At 36.8% G+C, this 21794-nt stretch overlaps 1 protein-coding gene across 2 annotated transcripts in view; it reads left to right on the top strand.

The window, feature by feature from the left end:
• The first annotated feature begins 865 nt into the window (after positions 1-865).
• Positions 866-21794, top strand: part of LOC125773305 (uncharacterized) — a 130410-nt gene continuing 109481 nt past the window's right edge. For both annotated transcript variants that reach the window (XM_049444340.1, XM_049444341.1), the window contains exon 1: positions 866-1142. In XM_049444340.1, coding sequence (XP_049300297.1) covers positions 1014-1142 — 129 coding nt within the window. In that variant the 5' untranslated portion in view covers positions 866-1013. The remainder of the gene's footprint in view (positions 1143-21794) is intronic.

The raw sequence follows: 21794 nt of genomic DNA, 5'->3' as shown, positions 1-21794 counted from the left end.
GACGTCTAGTATTCGAGTTATTGAGGAAAAACAGTTTATAGTTAATTTTTCACTCGATTTTTCACCATGTATCGCACATTACTCCGGTTCTATACATTGGATCGTCTATCTTTAAGATTTTATGGGTAGTTCCAACTGTTTGCTACATTTCATCCGTACATCACAAAGCGATTCAATGTCTGTGCTAGAAGTTATTAGAGGGATAAAAAAAATTACCCTTGGCTTTGCCCCGTAAAATTTTACCCATTTTGCCACTTTGGATCCTTATAACTCGGTCAGTTTCCAATGGATCTTCAATTGTAGCACATATTTGGATAGATCTGGTCATTAGCTACCAAAAGTTATTCTACGCCGATGTGCTAAGTTGTCTGTGGAAAAAGTTATTCGAGGTACAAAGACTTAACATTTTCTCAACTTTTCCAAAAAATTCCTCATTTTGCCACTTTGGATCCTTATAACTCGGTCAGTTTCCAATGGATCTTCAATTGTAGCACATATTTGGATAGATCTGGTCATTAGCTACCAAAAGTTATTCTACGCCGATGTGCTAAGTTGTCTGTGGAAAAAGTTATTCGAGGTACAAAGACTTAACATTTTCTCAACTTTTCCAAAAAATTCCTCATTTTGCCACTTTGGATGCTTATAACTCGGTCAGTTTCCAATGGATCTTCAATTGTAGCACATATTTGGATAGATCTGGTCATTAGCTACCAAAAGTTATTCTACGCCGATGTGCTAAGTTGTCTGTGGAAAAAGTTATTCGAGGTACAAAGACTTAACATTTTCTCAACTTTTCCAAAAAATTCCTCATTTTGCCACTTTGGATCCTTATAACTCGGTCAGTTTCCAATGGATCTTCAATTGTAGCACATATTTGGATAGATCTGGTCATTAGCTACCAAAAGTTATTCTACGCCGATGTGCTAAGTTGTCTGTGGAAAAAGTTATTTGAGGTACTAAGACTTAACATTTTCTCAATTTTTCTAAAAAAATTCCTCATTTTGCCACTTTGGATGCTTATAACTCGGTCAGTTTCCAATGGATCTTCAATTGTAGCACATATTTGGATAGATCTGGTCATTAGCTACCAAAAGTTATTCTACGCCGATGTGCTTAGTTGTCTGTGGAAAAAGTTATTCGAGGTACAAAGACTTAACATTTTCTCAACTTTTCCAAAAAATTCCTCATTTTGCCACTTTGGATGCTTATAACTCGGTCAGTTTCCAATGGATCTTCAATTGTAGCACATATTTGGATAGATCTGGTCATAAGCTACCAAAAGTTATTCTACGCCGATGTGCTAAGTTGTCTGTGGAAAAAGTTATTTGAGGTACAAAGACTTAACATTTTCTCAACTTTTCCAAAAAAATTCCTCATTTTGCCACTTTGGATGCTTATAACTCGGACAGTTTCCAATGGATCTTCAATTGTAGCACATATTTGGATAGATCTGGTCATTAGCTACCAAAAGTTATTCTACGCCGATGTGCTAAGTTGTCTGTGGAAAAAGTTATTCGAGGTACAAAGGCTTAACATTTTCTCAATTTTTCCAAAAAAAATCCTCATTTTGCCACTTTGGATGCTTATAACTCGGTCAGTTTCCAATGGATCTTCAATTGTAGCACATATTTGGATAGATCTGGTCATTAGCTACCAAAAGTTATTCTACGCCGACGTGGCAAAATGTCTGTGGAAAAAGTTATTCGAGGTACAAAGACTTAACATTTTCTCAACTTTTCCAAAAAAATTCCTCATTTTGCCACTTTGGATGCTTATAACTCGGTCAGTTTCCAATGGATCTTCAATTGTAGCACATATTTGGATAGATCTGGTCATTAGCTACCAAAAGTTATTCTACGCCGATGTGCTAAGTTGTCTGTGGAAAAAGTTATTTGAGGTACAAAGACTTAACATTTTCTCAACTTTTCCAAAAAATTCCTCATTTTGCCACTTTGGATGCTTATAACTCGGACAGTTTCCAATGGATCTTCAATTGTAGCACATATTTGGATAGATCTGGTCATTAGCTACCAAAAGTTATTCTACGCTGATGTGCTAAGTTGTCTGTGGAAAAAGTTATTCGAGGTACAAAGACTTAACATTTTCTCAACTTTTCCAAAAAATTCCTCATTTTGCCACTTTGGATGCTTATAACTCGGTCAGTTTCCAATGGATCTTCAATTGTAGCACATATTTGGATAGATCTGGTCATTAGCTACCAAAAGTTATTCTACGCCGATGTGCTAAGTTGTCTGTGGAAAAAGTTATTTGAGGTACAAAGACTTAACATTTTCTCAACTTTTCCAAAAAATTCCTCATTTTGCCACTTTGGATGCTTATAACTCGGTCAGTTTCCAATGGATCTTCAATTGTAGCACATATTTGGATAGATCTGGTCATTAGCTACCAAAAGTTATTCTACGCTGATGTGCTAAGTTGTCTGTGGAAAAAGTTATTTGAGGTACAAAGACTTAACATTTTCTCAATTTTTCTAAAAAAATTCCTCATTTTGCCACTTTGGATGCTTATAACTCGGTCAGTTTCCAATGGATCTTCAATTGTAGCACATATTTGGATAGATCTGGTCATTAGCTACCAAAAGTTATTCTACGCCGATGTGCTAAGTTGTCTGTGGAAAAAGTTATTTGAGGTACAAAGACTTAACATTTTCTCAACTTTTCCAAAAAAATTCCTCATTTTGCCACTTTGGATGCTTATAACTCGGTCAGTTTCCAATGGATCTTCAATTGTAGCACATATTTGGATAGATCTGGTCATTAGCTACCAAAAGTTATTCTACGCCGATGTGCTAAGTTGTCTGTGGAAAAAGTTATTCGAGGTACAAAGACTTAACATTTTCTCAACTTTTCCAAAAAAATTCCTCATTTTGCCACTTTGGATGCTTATAACTCGGTCAGTTTCCAATGGATCTTCAATTGTAGCACATATTTGGATAGATCTGGTCATTAGCTACCAAAAGTTATTCTACGCCGATGTGCTAAGTTGTCTGTGGAAAAAGTTATTCGAGGTACAAAGACTTAACATTTTCTCAACTTTTCCAAAAAAATTCCTCATTTTGCCACTTTGGATGCTTATAACTCGGTCAGTTTCCAATGGATCTTCAATTGTAGCACATATTTGGATAGATCTGGTCATTAGCTACCAAAAGTTATTCTACGCCGATGTGCTAAGTTGTCTGTGGAAAAAGTTATTTGAGGTACAAAGACTTAACATTTTCTCAACTTTTCCAAAAAAATTCCTCATTTTGCCACTTTGGATGCTTATAACTCGGTCAGTTTCCAATGGATCTTCAATTGTAGCACATATTTGGATAGATCTGGTCATTAGCTACCAAAAGTTATTCTACGCCGATGTGCTAAGTTGTCTGTGGAAAAAGTTATTTGAGGTACAAAGACTTAACATTTTCTCAATTTTTCTAAAAAAATTCCTCATTTTGCCACTTTGGATGCTTATAACTCGGTCAGTTTCCAATGGATCTTCAATTGTAGCACATATTTGGATAGATCTGGTCATTAGCTACTAAAAGTTATTCTACGTCGATGTGCTAAGTTGTCTGTGGAAAAAGTTATTCGAGGTACAAAGACTTAAAATTTTCTGAATTTTTCCTAAAAAATTCCTCATTTTGCCACTTTGGATGCTTATAACTCGGTCAGTTTCCAATGGATCTTCAATTGTAGCGCATATTTGGATAGATCTGGTCATTAGCTACCAAAAGTTATTCTACGCCGATGTGCTAAGTTGTCTGTGGAAAAAGTTATTCGAGGTACAAAGACTTAACATTTTCTCAACTTTTCCAAAAAATTCCTCATTTTGCCACTTTGGATGCTTATAACTCGGTCAGTTTCCAATGGATCTTCAATTGTAGCGCATATTTGGATAGATCTGGTCATTAGCTACCAAAAGTTATTCTACGCCAATGTGCTAAGTTGTCTGTGGAAAAAGTTATTCGAGGTACAAAGACTTAACATTTTCTCAACTTTTCCAAAAAAAATTCCTCATTTTGCCACTTTGGATGCTTATAACTCGGTCAGTTTCCAATGGATCTTCAATTGTAGCACATATTTGGATAGATCTGGTCATTAGCTACCAAAAGTTATTCTACGCCGATGTGCTAAGTTGTCTGTGGAAAAAGTTATTCGAGGTACAAAGACTTAACATTTTCTCAACTTTTCCAAAAAAATTCCTCATTTTGCCACTTTGGATGCTTATAACTCGGTCAGTTTCCAATGGATCTTCAATTGTAACACAGATTTGGAAAGATCTGCTCATCAGCTACCAAAAGTTATTCTACGCCGATGTGCTAAGTTGTCTGTGGAAAAAGTTATTCGAGGTACAAAGACTTAACATTTTCTCAACTTTTCCAAAAAAATTCCTCATTTTGCCACTTTGGATGCTTATAACTCGGTCAGTTTCCAATGGATCTTCAATTGTAGCACATATTTGGATAGATCTGGTCATTAGCTACCAAAAGTTATTCTACGCCGATGTGCTAAGTTGTCTGTGGAAAAAGTTATTCGAGGTACAAAGACTTAACATTTTCTCAACTTTTCCAAAAAAAAATTCCTCATTTTGCCACTTTGGATGCTTATAACTCGGTCAGTTTCCAATGGATCTTCAATTGTAGCACATATTTGGATAGATCTGGTCATTAGCTACCAAAAGTTATTCTACGCCGATGTGCTAAGTTGTCTGTGGAAAAAGTTATTCGAGGTACAAAGACTTAACATTTTCTCAACTTTTCCAAAAAAAATTCCTCATTTTGCCACTTTGGATGCTTATAACTCGGTCAGTTTCCAATGGATCTTCAATTGTAGCACATATTTGGAAAGATCTGCTTATCAGCTACCAAAAGTTATTCTACGCCGATGTGCTAAGTTGTCTGTGGAAAAAGTTATTCGAGGTACAAAGACTTAACATTTTCTCAACTTTTCCAAAAAAATTCCTCATTTTGCCACTTTGGATGCTTATAACTCGGTCAGTTTCCAATGGATCTTCAATTGTAGCACATATTTGGATAGATCTGGTCATTAGCTACCAAAAGTTATTCTACGCCGATGTGCTAAGTTGTCTGTGGAAAAAGTTATTCGAGGTACAAAGACTTAACATTTTCTCAACTTTTCCAAAAAAAATTCCTCATTTTGCCACTTTGGATGCTTATAACTCGGTCAGTTTCCAATGGATCTTCAATTGTAGCACATATTTGGAAAGATCTGCTCATCAGCTACCAAAAGTTATTCTACGCCGATGTGCTAAGTTGTCTGTGGAAAAAGTTATTCGAAAAAGTAGCTTCTATTACTTTGAATGGCTTATACGAATTGCCTACCTTCAGGCTGATTTCTCGCGATTCGCATTTCAATTTCTATTTTTGACTATATCTCAGTCATTTACCGACCGATTTTGGATTTTCTTTGTGATTTGGATAGATCTCGATAAATGCAAGCTAAAAGTCTTCCACGACCATGTGCTCCGATGTCGGGCAAAAAAGTTATTCGCGACCTAAACTTTTTCTTTCACCTGCCATAACTCGGTCAATTTTCAACATTTTCTCGATCTTTCTTCAGAATTAGATGCGTCTCGTGACGCGCTACAAAAAGTTGTTCCACGACCATGCGCTCCATTGCCGGGCAAAAAAGTTATTCGCGGTACAAAGTTTGGTGCACCAAGTGTTGTTTTCCATACAAAATGTTCACATTTGCACCTATTCTTCGATGTAACTCGGTGAATTTTCAACATTTTTCCAAAATTTCTTCTGTTTTAGTTACATCTCGTGAAATTCTACCAAAAAGTATTCTACACCCATGTGCTCAGACGTAGGGCACAAAAGTTATTCGCGAAAAACCTCTATTTCAACCTATTTCAACCCCGTTCAACCCCGGTGCCACGTTTCAACCTATTTTTGCCCATATCTCAGTCATTTACCGACCGATTTTGGATTTTCTTTGTGATTTGGATAGATCTCGACAAATGCAAGCTAAAAGTCTTCCACGACCATGTGCTCCGATGTCGGGCAAAAAAGTTATTCGCGACCTAAGCTTTTTCTTTCACCTGCCATAACTCGGCCAATTTTCAACATTTTCTCGATCTTTCTTCAGAATTAGATGCGTCTCGTGACGCGCTACAAAAAGTTGTTCCACGACCATGCGCTCCGATGCCGGGCAAAAAAGTTATTCGCGGTACAAAGTTTGGTGCACCAAGTGTTGTCTTCCATGCAAAATGTTCACATTTGCACCTATTCTTCGATGTAACTCGGTGAATTTTCAACATTTTTCCAAAATTTCTTCTGTTTTAGTTACATCTCGTGAAATTCTACCAAAAAGTATTCTACACCCATGTGCTCAGACGTAGGGCACAAAAGTTATTCGCGAAAAACCTGTTTTATGTACCGATTTGTGTCCACCGAGTAAGGTGCCTATTTCAACCCCGTTCAACCCCGGTGCCACGTTTCAACCTATTTTTGCCCATATCTCAGTCATTTACCGACCGATTTTGGATTTTCTTTGTGATTTGGATAGATCTCGACAAATGCAAGCTAAAAGTCTTCCACGACCATGTGCTCCGATGTCGGGCAAAAAAGTTATTCGCGACCTAAGCTTTTTCTTTCACCTGCCATAACTCGGCCAATTTTCAACATTTTCTCGATCTTTCTTCAGAATTAGATGCGTCTCGTGACGCGCTACAAAAAGTTGTTCCACGACCATGCGCTCCGATGCCGGGCAAAAAAGTTATTCGCGGTACAAAGTTTGGTGCACCAAGTGTTGTTTTCCATACAAAATGTTCACATTTGCACCTATTCTTCGATGTAACTCGGTGAATTTTCAACATTTTTCCAAAATTTCTTCTGTTTTAGTTACATCTCGTGAAATTCTACCAAAAAGTATTCTACACCCATGTGCTCAGACGTAGGGCACAAAAGTTATTCGCGAAAAACCTCTATTTCAACCTATTTCAACCCCGTTCAACCCCGGTGCCACGTTTCAACCTATTTTTGCCCATATCTCAGTCATTTACCGACCGATTTTGGATTTTCTTTGTGATTTGGATAGATCTCGACAAATGCAAGCTAAAAGTCTTCCACGACCATGTGCTCCGATGTCGGGCAAAAAAGTTATTCGCGACCTAAGCTTTTTCTTTCACCTGCCATAACTCGGCCAATTTTCAACATATTCTCGATCTTTCTTCAGAATTAGATGCGTCTCGTGACGCGCTACAAAAAGTTGTTCCACGACCATGCGCTCCGATGCCGGGCAAAAAAGTTATTCGCGGTACAAAGTTTGGTGCACCAACTGTTGTTTTCCATACAAAATGTTCACATTTGCACCTATTCTTCGATGTAACTCGGTGAATTTTCAACATTTTTCCAAAATTTCTTCTGTTTTAGTTACATCTCGTGAAATTCTACCAAAAAGTATTCTACACCCATGTGCTCAGACGTAGGGCACAAAAGTTATTCGCGAAAAACCTCTATTTCAACCTATTTCAACCCCGTTCAACCCCGGTGCCACGTTTCAACCTATTTTTGCCCATATCTCAGTCATTTACCGACCGATTTTGGATTTTCTTTGTGATTTGGATAGATCTCGATAAATGCAAGCTAAAAGTCTTCCACGACCATGTGCTCCGATGTCGGGCAAAAAAGTTATTCGCGACCTAAGCTTTTTCTTTCACCTGCCATAACTCGGTCAATTTTCAACATTTTCTCGATCTTTCTTCAGAATTAGATGCGTCTCGTGACGCGCTACAAAAAGTTGTTCCACGACAATGCGCTCCGATGCCGGGCAAAAAAGTTATTCGCGGTACAAAGTTTGGTGCACCAAGTGTTGTTTTCCATACAAAATGTTCAATGTACGGGTACCCGACTCTAGTAAAAAAGTGAAATTTTTTACTAGTTACCAACTTTTGCAAATTATCATCGGATATCACTTTTCATGGTCTATAGTAAGTTCTTATCACGTTTTAGTAGTTTTTGAAAAAAAAATTTTTTTGAACTTTTCAAAATTTTGCAAAACCAAAACTTTTTAGGCGGTTTTTTGTATGGAGCGTTACTAGTCTCGGGGTCACTTTTTGACCAAAAAACCACTATATATCATTCGAAAGGTAATTTCAAGGGCTACAAAAAATTGTTCTACGGCACCCCCCTCCGACGTCTAGTATTCGAGTTATTGGCCAAAAACCATCACTTGAGCGATTTTTCGTTCAGGGTACCCGACTCTAGTAAAAAAGTGAAATTTTTCTCGATTGACCAAGTGTTGCAAATGACCATCGGATTTCACTTTTTATGGTCTATAGTGAGTTCTGATCACGATTTGGTACTTTTTGAAAAAAATTTTTTGACGCACTTTTCAAAATTTTGCAAAACCAAAACTTTTTAGGCGGTTTTGTGTATGGAGGGTTACTAGTCTCGGGGTCACTGTTTGACCAAAAAACCACTATATATCATTCGAAAGGTAATTTCAAGGGCTACAACAAATTGTTCTACGGCACCCCCCTCCGACGTCTAGTATTCGAGTTATTGGCCAAAAACCGCAACTATAGCGGTTTTTCGTACAGGGTACCCGACTCTAGTAAAAAAGTGAAATTTTTCTCGATTGACCAAGTGTTGCAAATGATCATCGGATTTCACTTTTTATGGTCTATAGTGAGTTCTGATCACGATTTGGTACTTTTTGAAAAAAATTTTTTGACGCACTTTTCAAAATTTTGCAAAACCAAAACTTTTTAGGCGGTTTTGTGTATGGAGGGTTACTAGTCTCGGGGTCACTTTTTGACCAAAAAACCACTATATATCATTCGAAAGGTAATTTCAAGGGCTACAAAAAATTGTTCTACGGCACCCCCGTCCGACGTCTAGTATTCGAGTTATTGAGGAAAAACAGTTTATAGTTAATTTTTCACTCGATTTTTCACCATGTATCGCACATTACTCCGGTTCTATACATTGGATCGTCTATCTTTAAGATTTTATGGGTAGTTCCAACTGTTTGCTACATTTCATCCGTACATCACAAAGCGATTCAATGTCTGTGCTAGAAGTTATTAGAGGGATAAAAAAAATTACCCTTGGCTTTGCCCCGTAAAATTTTACCCATTTTGCCACTTTGGATCCTTATAACTCGGTCAGTTTCCAATGGATCTTCAATTGTAGCACATATTTGGATAGATCTGGTCATTAGCTACCAAAAGTTATTCTACGCCGATGTGCTAAGTTGTCTGTGGAAAAAGTTATTTGAGGTACAAAGACTTAACATTTTCTCAACTTTTCCAAAAAAATTCCTCATTTTGCCACTTTGGATGCTTATAACTCGGACAGTTTCCAATGGATCTTCAATTGTAGCACATATTTGGATAGATCTGGTCATTAACTACCAAAAGTTATTCTACGCCGATGTGCTAAGTTGTCTGTGGAAAAAGTTATTCGAGGTACAAAGACTTAACATTTTCTCAACTTTTCCAAAAAATTCCTCATTTTGCCACTTTGGATGCTTATAACTCGGTCAGTTTCCAATGGATCTTCAATTGTAGCACATATTTGGATAGATCTGGTCATTAGCTACCAAAAGTTATTCTACGCCGATGTGCTAAGTTGTCTGTGGAAAAAGTTATTTGAGGTACAAAGACTTAACATTTTCTCAATTTTTCTAAAAAAATTCCTCATTTTGCCACTTTGGATGCTTATAACTCGGTCAGTTTCCAATGGATCTTCAATTGTAGCACATATTTGGATAGATCTGGTCATTAGCTACCAAAAGTTATTCTACGCCGATGTGCTAAGTTGTCTGTGGAAAAAGTTATTTGAGGTACAAAGACTTAACATTTTCTCAATTTTTCTAAAAAAATTCCTCATTTTGCCACTTTGGATGCTTATAACTCGGTCAGTTTCCAATGGATCTTCAATTGTAGCACATATTTGGATAGATCTGGTCATTAGCTACCAAAAGTTATTCTACGCCGATGTGCTAAGTTGTCTGTGGAAAAAGTTATTCGAGGTACAAAGACTTAACATTTTCTCAACTTTTCCAAAAAAATTCCTCATTTTGCCACTTTGGATGCTTATAACTCGGTCAGTTTCCAATGGATCTTCAATTGTAGCACATATTTGGATAGATCTGGTCATTAGCTACCAAAAGTTATTCTACGCCGATGTGCTAAGTTGTCTGTGGAAAAAGTTATTCGAGGTACAAAGACTTAACATTTTCTCAACTTTTGCAAAAAATTCCTCATTTTGCCACTTTGGATGCTTATAACTCGGTCAGTTTCCAATGGATCTTCAATTGTAGCACATATTTGGATAGATCTGGTCATTAGCTACCAAAAGTTATTCTACGCCGATGTGCTAAGTTGTCTGTGGAAAAAGTTATTCGAGGTACAAAGACTTAACATTTTCTCAACTTTTCCAAAAAATTCCTCATTTTGCCACTTTGGATGCTTATAACTCGGTCAGTTTCCAATGGATCTTCAATTGTAGCACATATTTGGATAGATCTGGTCATTAGCTACCAAAAGTTATTCTACGCCGATGTGCTAAGTTGTCTGTGGAAAAAGTTATTCGAGGTACAAAGACTTAACATTTTCTCAACTTTTCCAAAAAAATTCCTCATTTTGCCACTTTGGATGCTTATAACTCGGTCAGTTTCCAATGGATCTTCAATTGTAGCACATATTTGGATAGATCTGGTCATTAGCTACCAAAAGTTATTCTACGCCGATGTGCTAAGTTGTCTGTGGAAAAAGTTATTCGAGGTACAAAGACTTAACATTTTCTCAACTTTTCCAAAAAAATTCCTCATTTTGCCACTTTGGATGCTTATAACTCGGTCAGTTTCCAATGGATCTTCAATTGTAGCACATATTTGGATAGATCTGGTCATTAGCTACCAAAAGTTATTCTACGCCGATGTGCTAAGTTGTCTGTGGAAAAAGTTATTTGAGGTACAAAGACATAACATTTTCTCAACTTTTCCAAAAAAATTCCTCATTTTGCCACTTTGGATGCTTATAACTCGGTCAGTTTCCAATGGATCTTCAATTGTAGCACATATGGATAGATCTGGTCATTAGCTACCAAAAGTTATTCTACGCCGATGTGCTAAGTTGTCTGTGGAAAAAGTTATTCGAGGTACAAAGACTTAACATTTTCTCAACTTTTCCAAAAAAAATCCTCATTTTGCCACTTTGGATGCTTATAACTCGGTCAGTTTCCAATGGATCTTCAATTGTAGCACATATTTGGATAGATCTGGTCATTAGCTACCAAAAGTTATTCTACGCCGATGTGCTAAGTTGTCTGTGGAAAAAGTTATTCGAGGTACAAAGACTTAACATTTTCTCAACTTTTCCAAAAAAATTCCTCATTTTGCCACTTTGGATGCTTATAACTCGGTCAGTTTCCAATGGATCTTCAATTGTAGCACATATTTGGATAGATCTGGTCATTAGCTACCAAAAGTTATTCTACGCCGATGTGCTAAGTTGTCTGTGGAAAAAGTTATTCGAGGTACAAAGACTTAACATTTTCTCAACTTTTCCAAAAAATTCCTCATTTTGCCACTTTGGATGCTTATAACTCGGTCAGTTTCCAATGGATCTTCAATTGTAGCACATATTTGGATAGATCTGGTCATTAGCTACCAAAAGTTATTCTACGCCGATGTGCTAAGTTGTCTGTGGAAAAAGTTATTCGAGGTACAAAGACTTAACATTTTCTCAACTTTTCCAAAAAAATTCCTCATTTTGCCACTTTGGATGCTTATAACTCGGTCAGTTTCCAATGGATCTTCAATTGTAGCACATATTTGGATAGATCTGGTCATTAGCTACCAAAAGTTATTCTACGCCGATGTGCTAAGTTGTCTGTGGAAAAAGTTATTCGAGGTACAAAGACTTAACATTTTCTCAACTTTTCCAAAAAAATTCCTCATTTTGCCACTTTGGATGCTTATAACTCGGTCAGTTTTCAATGGATCTTCAATTGTAGCACATATTTGGATAGATCTGGTCATTAGCTACCAAAAGTTATTCTACGCCGATGTGCTAAGTTGTCTGTGGAAAAAGTTATTCGAGGTACAAAGACTTAACATTTTCTCAACTTTTCCAAAAAAATTCCTCATTTTGCCACTTTGGATGCTTATAACTCGGTCAGTTTTCAATGGATCTTCAATTGTAGCACATATTTGGAAAGATCTGCTCATCAGCTACCAAAAGTTATTCTACGCCGATGTGCTAAGTTGTCTGTGGAAAAAGTTATTTGAGGTACAAAGACTTAACATTTTCTCAACTTTTCCAAAAAAATTCCTCATTTTGCCACTTTGGATGCTTATAACTCGGTCAGTTTCCAATGGATCTTCAATTGTAGCACATATTTGGATAGATCTGGTTATTAGCTACCAAAAGTTATTCTACGCCGATGTGCTAAGTTGTCTGTGGAAAAAGTTATTCGAGGTACAAAGACTTAACATTTTCTCAACTTTCTCAAAAAAATTCCTCATTTTGCCACTTTGGATGCTTATAACTCGGTCAGTTACCAATGGATCTTCAATTGTAGCACATATTTGGATAGATCTGGTCATTAGCTACCAAAAGTTATTCTACGCCGATGTGCTAAGTTGTCTGTGGAAAAAGTTATTCGAGGTACAAAGACTTAACATTTTCTCAACTTTTCCAAAAAAATTCCTCATTTTGCCACTTTGGATGCTTATAACTCGGTCAGTTTCCAATGGATCTTCAATTGTAGCACATATTTGGATAGATCTGGTCATTAGCTACCAAAAGTTATTCTACGCCGATGTGCTAAGTTGTCTGTGGAAAAAGTTATTCGAGGTACAAAGACTTAACATTTTCTCAACTTTTCCAAAAAAATTCCTCATTTTGCCACTTTGGATGCTTATAACTCGGTCAGTTTCCAATGGATCTTCAATTGTAGCACATATTTGGAAAGATCTGCTCATCAGCTACCAAAAGTTATTCTACGCCGATGTGCTAAGTTGTCTGTGGAAAAAGTTATTCGAAAAAGTAGCTTCTAATACTTTGAATGGCTTATACGAATTGCCTACCTTCAGGCTGATTTCTCGCGATTCGCATTTCAATTTCTATTTTTGACTATATCTCAGTCATTTACCGACCGATTTTGGATTTTCTTTGTGATTTGGATAGATCTCGATAAATGCAAGCTAAAAGTCTTCCACGACCATGTGCTCCGATGTCGGGCCAAAAAAGTTATTCGCGACCTAAACTTTTTCTTTCACCTGCCATAACTCGGTCAATTTTCAACATTTTCTCGATCTTTCTTCAGAATTAGATGCGTCTCGTGACGCGCTACAAAAAGTTGTTCCACGACCATGCGCTCCGATGCCGGGCAAAAAGTTATTCGCGGTACAAAGTTTGGTGCACCAACTGTTGTTTTCCATACAAAATGTTCACATTTGCACCTATTCTTCGATGTAACTCGGTGAATTTTCAACATTTTTCCAAAATTTCTTCTGCTTTAGTTACATCTCGTGAAATTCTACCAAAAAGTATTCTACACCCATGTGCTCAGACGTAGGGCACAAAAGTTATTCGCGAAAAACCTGTTTTGTGTACCGATTTGTGTCCACCGAGTAAGGTGCGCACGTTTCAACCTATTTTTGCCCATATCTCAGTCATTTACCGACCGATTTTGGATTTTCTTTGTGATTTGGATAGATCTCGACAAATGCAAGCTAAAAGTCTTCCACGACCATGTGCTCCGATGTCGGGCAAAAAAGTTATTCGCGACCTAAACTTTTTCTTTCACCTGCCATAACTCGGTCAATTTTCAACATTTTCTCGATCTTTCTTCAGAATTAGATGCGTCTTGTGACGCGCTACAAAAAGTTGTTCCACGACCATGCGCTCCGATGCCGGGCAAAAAAGTTATTCGCGGTACAAAGTTTGGTGCACCAAGTGTTGTTTTCCATACAAAATGTTCACATTTGCACCTATTCTTCGATGTAACTCGGTGAATTTTCAACATTTTTCCAAAATTTCTTCTGTTTTAGTTACATCTCGTGAAATTCTACCAAAAAGTATTCTACACCCATGTGCTCAGACGTAGGGCACAAAAGTTATTCGCGAAAAACCTCTATTTCAACCTATTTCAACCCCGTTCAACCCCGGTGCCACGTTTCAACCTATTTTTGCCCATATCTCAGTCATTTACCGACCGATTTTGGATTTTCTTTGTGATTTGGATAGATCTCGACAAATGCAAGCTAAAAGTCTTCCACGACCATGTGCTCCGATGTCGGGCAAAAAAGTTATTCGCGACCTAAGCTTTTTCTTTCACCTGCCATAACTCGGCCAATTTTCAACATTTTCTCGATCTTTCTTCAGAATTAGATGCGTCTCGTGACGCGCTACAAAAAGTTGTTCCACGACCATGCGCTCCGATGCCGGGCAAAAAAGTTATTCGCGGTACAAAGTTTGGTGCACCAAGTGTTGTTTTCCATACAAAATGTTCACATTTGCACCTATTCTTCGATGTAACTCGGTGAATTTTCAACATTTTTCCAAAATTTCTTCTGTTTTAGTTACATCTCGTGAAATTCTACCAAAAAGTATTCTACACCCATGTGCTCAGACGTAGGGCACAAAAGTTATTCGCGAAAAACCTCTATTTCAACCTATTTCAACCCCGTTCAACCCCGGTGCCACGTTTCAACCTATTTTTGCCCATATCTCAGTCATTTACCGACCGATTTTGGATTTTCTTTGTGATTTGGATAGATCTCGACAAATGCAAGCTAAAAGTCTTCCACGACCATGTGCTCCGATGTCGGGCAAAAAAGTTATTCGCGACCTAAGCTTTTTCTTTCACCTGCCATAACTCGGTCAATTTTCAACATTTTCTCGATCTTTCTTCAGAATTAGATGCGTCTCGTGACGCGCTACAAAAAGTTGTTCCACGACAATGCGCTCCGATGCCGGGCAAAAAAGTTATTCGCGGTACAAAGTTTGGTGCACCAAGTGTTGTCTTCCATACAAAATGTTCAATGTACGGGTACCCGACTCTAGTAAAAAAGTGAAATTTTTTACTAGTTACCAACTTTTGCAAATTATCATCGGATATCACTTTTCATGGTCTATAGTAAGTTCTTATCACGTTTTAGTAGTTTTTGAAAAAAAATTTTTTGAACTTTTCAAAATTTTGCAAAACCAAAACTTTTTAGGCGGTTTTTTGTATGGAGCGTTACTAGTCTCGGGGTCACTTTTTGACCAAAAAACCACTATATATCATTCGAAAGGTAATTTCAAGGGCTACAAAAAATTGTTCTACGGCACCCCCCTCCGACGTCTAGTATTCGAGTTATTGGCCAAAAACCATCACTTGAGCGATTTTTCGTTCAGGGTACCCGACTCTAGTAAAAAAGTGAAATTTTTCTCGATTGACCAAGTGTTGCAAATGACCATCGGATTTCACTTTTTATGGTCTATAGTGAGTTCTGATCACGATTTGGTACTTTTTGAAAAAAATTTTTTGACGCACTTTTCAAAATTTTGCAAAACCAAAACTTTTTAGGCGGTTTTGTGTATGGAGGGTTACTAGTCTCGGGGTCACTTTTTGACCAAAAAACCACTATATATCATTCGAAAGGTAATTTCAAGGGCTACAAAAAATTGTTCTACGGCACCCCCCTCCGACGTCTAGTATTCGAGTTATTGAGGAAAAACAGTTTATAGTTAATTTTTCACTCGATTTTTCACCATGTATCGCACATTACTCCGGTTCTATACATTGGATCGTCTATCGTTAAGATTTTATGGGTAGTTCCAACTGTTTGCTACATTTCATCCGTACATCACAAAGCGATTCAATGTCTGTGCTAGAAGTTATTAGAGGGATAAAAAAAATTACCCTTGGCTCTGCCCCGTAAAATTTTACCCATTTTGCCACTTTGGATCCTTATAACTCGGTCAGTTTCCAATGGATCTTCAATTGTAGCACATATTTGGATAGATCTGGTCATTAGCTACCAAAAGTTATTCTACGCCGATGTGCTAAGTTGTCTGTGGAAAAAGTTATTCGAGGTACAAAGACTTAACATTTTCTCAACTTTTCCAAAAAAATTCCTCATTTTGCCACTTTGGATGCTTATAACTCGGTCAGTTTCCAATGGATCTTCAATTGTAGCACATATTTGGATAGATCTGGTCATTAGCTACCAAAAGTTATTCTACGCCGATGTGCTAAGTTGTCTGTGGAAAAAGTTATTCGAGGTACAAAGACTTAACATTTTCTCAACTTTTCCAAAAAATTCCTCATTTTGCCACTTTGGATGCTTATAACTCGGTCAGTTTCCAATGGATCTTCAATTGTAGCACATATTTGGATAGATCTGGTCATTAGCTACTAAAAGTTATTCTACGTCGATGTGCTAAGTTGTCTGTGGAAAAAGTTATTCGAGGTACAAAGACTTAAAATTTTCTGAACTTTTCCAAAAAAATTCCTCATTTTGCCACTTTGGATGCTTATAACTCGGACAGTTTCCAATGGATCTTCAATTGTAGCACATATTTGGATAGATCTGGTCATTAGCTACCAAAAGTTATTCTACGCCGATGTGCTAAGTTGTCTGTGGAAAAAGTTATTTGAGGTACAAAGACTTAACATTTTCTCAATTTTTCTAAAAAAATTCCTCATTTTGCCACTTTGGATGCTTATAACTCGGTCAGTTTCCAATGGATCTTCAATTGTAGCACATATTTGGATAGATCTGGTCATTAGCTACCAAAAGTTATTCTACGCCGATGTGCTAAGTTGTCTGTGGAAAAAGTTATTCGAGGTACAAAGACTTAACATTTTCTCAACTTTTCCAAAAAAATTCCTCATTTTGCCACTTTGGATGCTTATAACTCGGTCAGTTTCCAATGGATCTTCAATTGTAGCACATATTTGGATAGATCTGGTCATTAGCTACCAAAAGTTATTCTACGCCGATGTGCTAAGTTGTCTGTGGAAAAAGTTATTCGAGGTACAAAGACTTAACATTTTCTCAACTTTTCCAAAAAAATTCCTCATTTTGCCACTTTGGATGCTTATAACTCGGTCAGTTTCCAATGGATCTTCAATTGTAGCACATATTTGGATAGATCTGGTCATTAGCTACCAAAAGTTATTCTACGCCGATGTGCTAAGTTGTCTGTGGAAAAAGTTATTCGAGGTACAAAGACTTAACATTTTCTCAACTTTTCCAAAAAAATTCCTCATTTTGCCACTTTGGATGCTTATAACTCGGTCAGTTTCCAATGGATCTTCAATTGTAGCACATATTTGGATAGATCTGGTCATTAGCTACCAAAAGTTATTCTACGCCGATGTGCTAAGTTGTCTGTGGAAAAAGTTATTCGAGGTACAAAGACTTAACATTTTCTCAACTTTTCCAAAAAATTCCTCATTTTGCCACTTTGGATGCTTATAACTCGGTCAGTTTCCAATGGATCTTCAATTGTAGCACATATTTGGATAGATCTAGTCATTAGCTACCAAAAGTTATTCCACGCCGATGTGCTAAGTTGTCTGTGGAAAAAGTTATTCGAGGTACAAAGACTTAACATTTTCTCAACTTTTCCAAAAAAATTCCTCATTTTGCCACTTTGGATGCTTATAACTCGGTCAGTTTCCAATGGATCTTCAATTGTAGCACATATTTGGATAGATCTGGTCATTAGCTACCAAAAGTTATTCTACGCCGATGTGCTAAGTTGTCTGTGGAAAAAGTTATTTGAGGTACAAAGACTTAACATTTTCTCAATTTTTCTAAAAAAATTCCTCATTTTGCCACTTTGGATGCTTATAACTCGGTCAGTTTCCAATGGATCTTCAATTGTAGCACATATTTGGAAAGATCTGCTCATCAGCTACCAAAAGTTATTCTACGCCGATGTGCTAAGTTGTCTGTGGAAAAAGTTATTCGAGGTACAAAGACTTAACATTTTCTCAATTTTTCTAAAAAAATTCCTCATTTTGCCACTTTGGATGCTTATAACTCGGTCAGTTTCCAATGGATCTTCAATTGTAGCACATATTTGGATAGATCTGGTCATTAGCTACCAAAAGTTATTCTACGCCGATGTGCTAAGTTGTCTGTGGAAAAAGTTATTCGAGGTACAAAGACTTAACATTTTCTCAACTTTTCCAAAAAAATTCCTCATTTTGCCACTTTGGATGCTTATAACTCGGTCAGTTTCCAATGGATCTTCAATTGTAGCACATATTTGGATAGATCTGGTCATTAGCTACCAAAAGTTATTCTACGCCGATGTGCTAAGTTGTCTGTGGAAAAAGTTATTCGAGGTACAAAGACTTAACATTTTCTCAACTTTTCCAAAACAAAAATCCTCATTTTGCCACTTTGGATGCTTATAACTCGGTCAGTTTTCAATGGATCTTCAATTGTAACACATATTTGGATAGATCTGGTCATTAGCTACCAAAAGTTATTCTACGCCGATGTGCTAAGTTGTCTGTGGAAAAAGTTATTCGAGGTACAAAGACTTAACATTTTCTCAACTTTTCCAAAAAAATTCCTCATTTTGCCACTTTGGATGCTTATAACTCGGTCAGTTTCCAATGGATCTTCAATTGTAGCACATATTTGGATAGATCTGGTCATTAGCTACCAAAAGTTATTCTACGCCGATGTGCTAAGTTGTCTGTGGAAAAAGTTATTCGAGGTACAAAGACTTAACATTTTCTCAACTTTTCCAAAAAAATTCCTCATTTTGCCACTTTGGATGCTTATAACTCGGTCAGTTTCCAATGGATCTTCAATTGTAGCACATATTTGGATAGATCTGGTCATTAGCTACCAAAAGTTATTCTACGCCGATGTGCTAAGTTGTCTGTGGAAAAAGTTATTTGAGGTACAAAGACTTAACATTTTCTCAATTTTTCTAAAAAAATTCCTCATTTTGCCACTTTGGATGCTTATAACTCGGTCAGTTTCCAATGGATCTTCAATTGTAGCACATATTTGGAAAGATCTGCTCATCAGCTACCAAAAGTTATTCTACGCCGATGTGCTAAGTTGTCTGTGGAAAAAGTTATTTGAGGTACAAAGACTTAACATTTTCTCAACTTTTCCAAAAAAATTCCTCATTTTGCCACTTTGGATGCTTATAACTCGGTCAGTTTCCAATGGATCTTCAATTGTAGCACATATTTGGATAGATCTGGTCATTAGCTACCAAAAGTTATTCTACGCCGATGTGCTAAGTTGTCTGTGGAAAAAGTTATTTGAGGTACAAAGACTTAACATTTTCTCAATTTTTCTAAAAAAATTCCTCATTTTGCCACTTTGGATGCTTATAACTCGGTCAGTTTCCAATGGATCTTCAATTGTAGCACATATTTGGATAGATCTGGTCATTAGCTACTAAAAGTTATTCTACGTCGATGTGCTAAGTTGTCTGTGGAAAAAGTTATTCGAGGTACAAAGACTTAAAATTTTCTGAATTTTTCCTAAAAAATTCCTCATTTTGCCACTTTGGATGCTTATAACTCGGTCAGTTTCCAATGGATCTTCAATTAAAGCGCATATTTGGATAGATCTGGTCATTAGCTACCAAAAGTTATTCTACGCCGATGTGCTAAGTTGTCTGTGGAAAAAGTTATTCGAGGTACAAAGACTTAACATTTTCTCAACTTTTCCAAAAAATTCCTCATTTTGCCACTTTGGATGCTTATAACTCGGTCAGTTTCCAATGGATCTTCAATTGTAGCGCATATTTGGATAGATCTGGTCATTAGCTACCAAAAGTTATTCTACGCCGATGTGCTAAGTTGTCTGTGGAAAAAGTTATTCGAGGTACAAAGACTTAACATTTTCTCAACTTTTCCAAAAAAAATTCCTCATTTTGCCACTTTGGATGCTTATAACTCGGTCAGTTTCCAATGGATCTTCAATTGTAGCACATATTTGGATAGATCTGGTCATTAGCTACCAAAAGTTATTCTACGCCGATGTGCTAAGTTGTCTGTGGAAAAAGTTATTCGAGGTACAAAGACTTAACATTTTCTCAACTTTTCCAAAAAAATTCCTCATTTTGCCACTTTGGATGCTTATAACTCGGTCAGTTTCCAATGGATCTTCAATTGTAGCACATATTTGGATAGATCTGGTCATTAGCTACCAAAAGTTATTCTACGCCGATGTGCTAAGTTGTCTGTGGAAAAAGTTATTTGAGGTACAAAGACTTAACATTTTCTCAATTTTTCTAAAAAAATTCCTCATTTTGCCACTTTGGATGCTTATAACTCGGTCAGTTTCCAATGGATCTTCAATTGTAGCACATATTTGGATAGATCTGGTCATTAGCTACCAAAAGTTATTCTACGCCGATGTGCTAAGTTGTCTGTGGAAAAAGTTATTTGAGGTACAAAGACTTAACATTTTCTCAACTTTTCCAAAAAATTCCTCATTTTGCCACTTTGGATGCTTATAACTCGGACAGTTTCCAATGGATCTTCAATTGTAGCACATATTTGGATAGATCTGGTCATTAGCTACCAAAAGTTATTCTACGCCGATGTGCTAAGTTGTCTGTGGAAAAAGTTATTTGAGGTACAAAGACTTAACATTTTCTCAATTTTTCTAAAAAAATTCCTCATTTTGCCACTTTGGATGCTTATAACTCGGTCAGTTTCCAATGGATCTTCAATTGTAGCACATATTTGGATAGATCTGGTCATTAGCTACCAAAAGTTATTCTACGCCGATGTGCTAAGTTGTCTGTGGAAAAAGTTATTCGAGGTACAAAGACTTAACATTTTCTCAACTTTTCCAAAAAATTCCTCATTTTGCCACTTTGGATGCTTATAACTCGGTCAGTTTCCAATGGATCTTCAATTGTAGCACATATTTGGATAGATCTGGTCATTAGCTACCAAAAGTTATTCTACGCCGATGTGCTAAGTTGTCTGTGGAAAAAGTTATTTGAGGTACAAAGACTTAACATTTTCTCAACTTTTCCAAAAAAATTCCTCATTTTGCCACTTTGGATGCTTATAACTCGGACAGTTTCCAATGGATCTTCAATTGTAGCACATATTTGGATAGATCTGGTCATTAGCTACCAAAAGTTATTCTACGCCGATGTGCTAAGTTGTCTGTGGAAAAAGTTATTCGAGGTACAAAGACTTAACATTTTCTCAACTTTTCCAAAAAAATTCCTCATTTTGCCACTTTGGATGCTTATAACTCGGTCAGTTTCCAATGGATCTTCAATTGTAGCACATATTTGGATAGATCTGGTCATTAGCTACCAAAAGTTATTCTACGCCGATGTGCTAAGTTGTCTGTGGAAAAAGTTATTTGAGGTACAAAGACTTAACATTTTCTCAACTTTTCCAAAAAAATTCCTCATTTTGCCACTTTGGATGCTTATAACTCGGACAGTTTCCAATGGATCTTCAATTGTAGCACATATTTGGATAGATCTGGTCATTAGCTACCAAAAGTTATTCTACGCCGATGTGCTAAGTTGTCTGTGGAAAAAGTTATTCGAGGTACAAAGACTTAACATTTTATCAACTTTTCCAAAAAAAATTCCTCATTTTGCCACTTTGGATGCTTATAACTCGGTCAGTTTCCAATGGATCTTCAATTGTAGCACATATTTGGATAGATCTGGTCATTAGCTACCAAAAGTTATTCTACGCCGATGTGCTAAGTTGTCTGTGGAAAAAGTTATTCGAGGTACAAAGACTTAACATTTTCTCAACTTTTCCAAAAAAATTCCTCATTTTGCCACTTTGGATG

This window comes from Anopheles funestus (genome assembly GCF_943734845.2).
Source record: "Anopheles funestus chromosome X unlocalized genomic scaffold, idAnoFuneDA-416_04 X_unloc_29, whole genome shotgun sequence".
Classification (NCBI taxonomy): domain Eukaryota; kingdom Metazoa; phylum Arthropoda; class Insecta; order Diptera; family Culicidae; genus Anopheles; species Anopheles funestus.
Note: the sequence above shows the minus strand (reverse complement) of the source record. Positions and strands in the feature narration are given on the sequence as shown.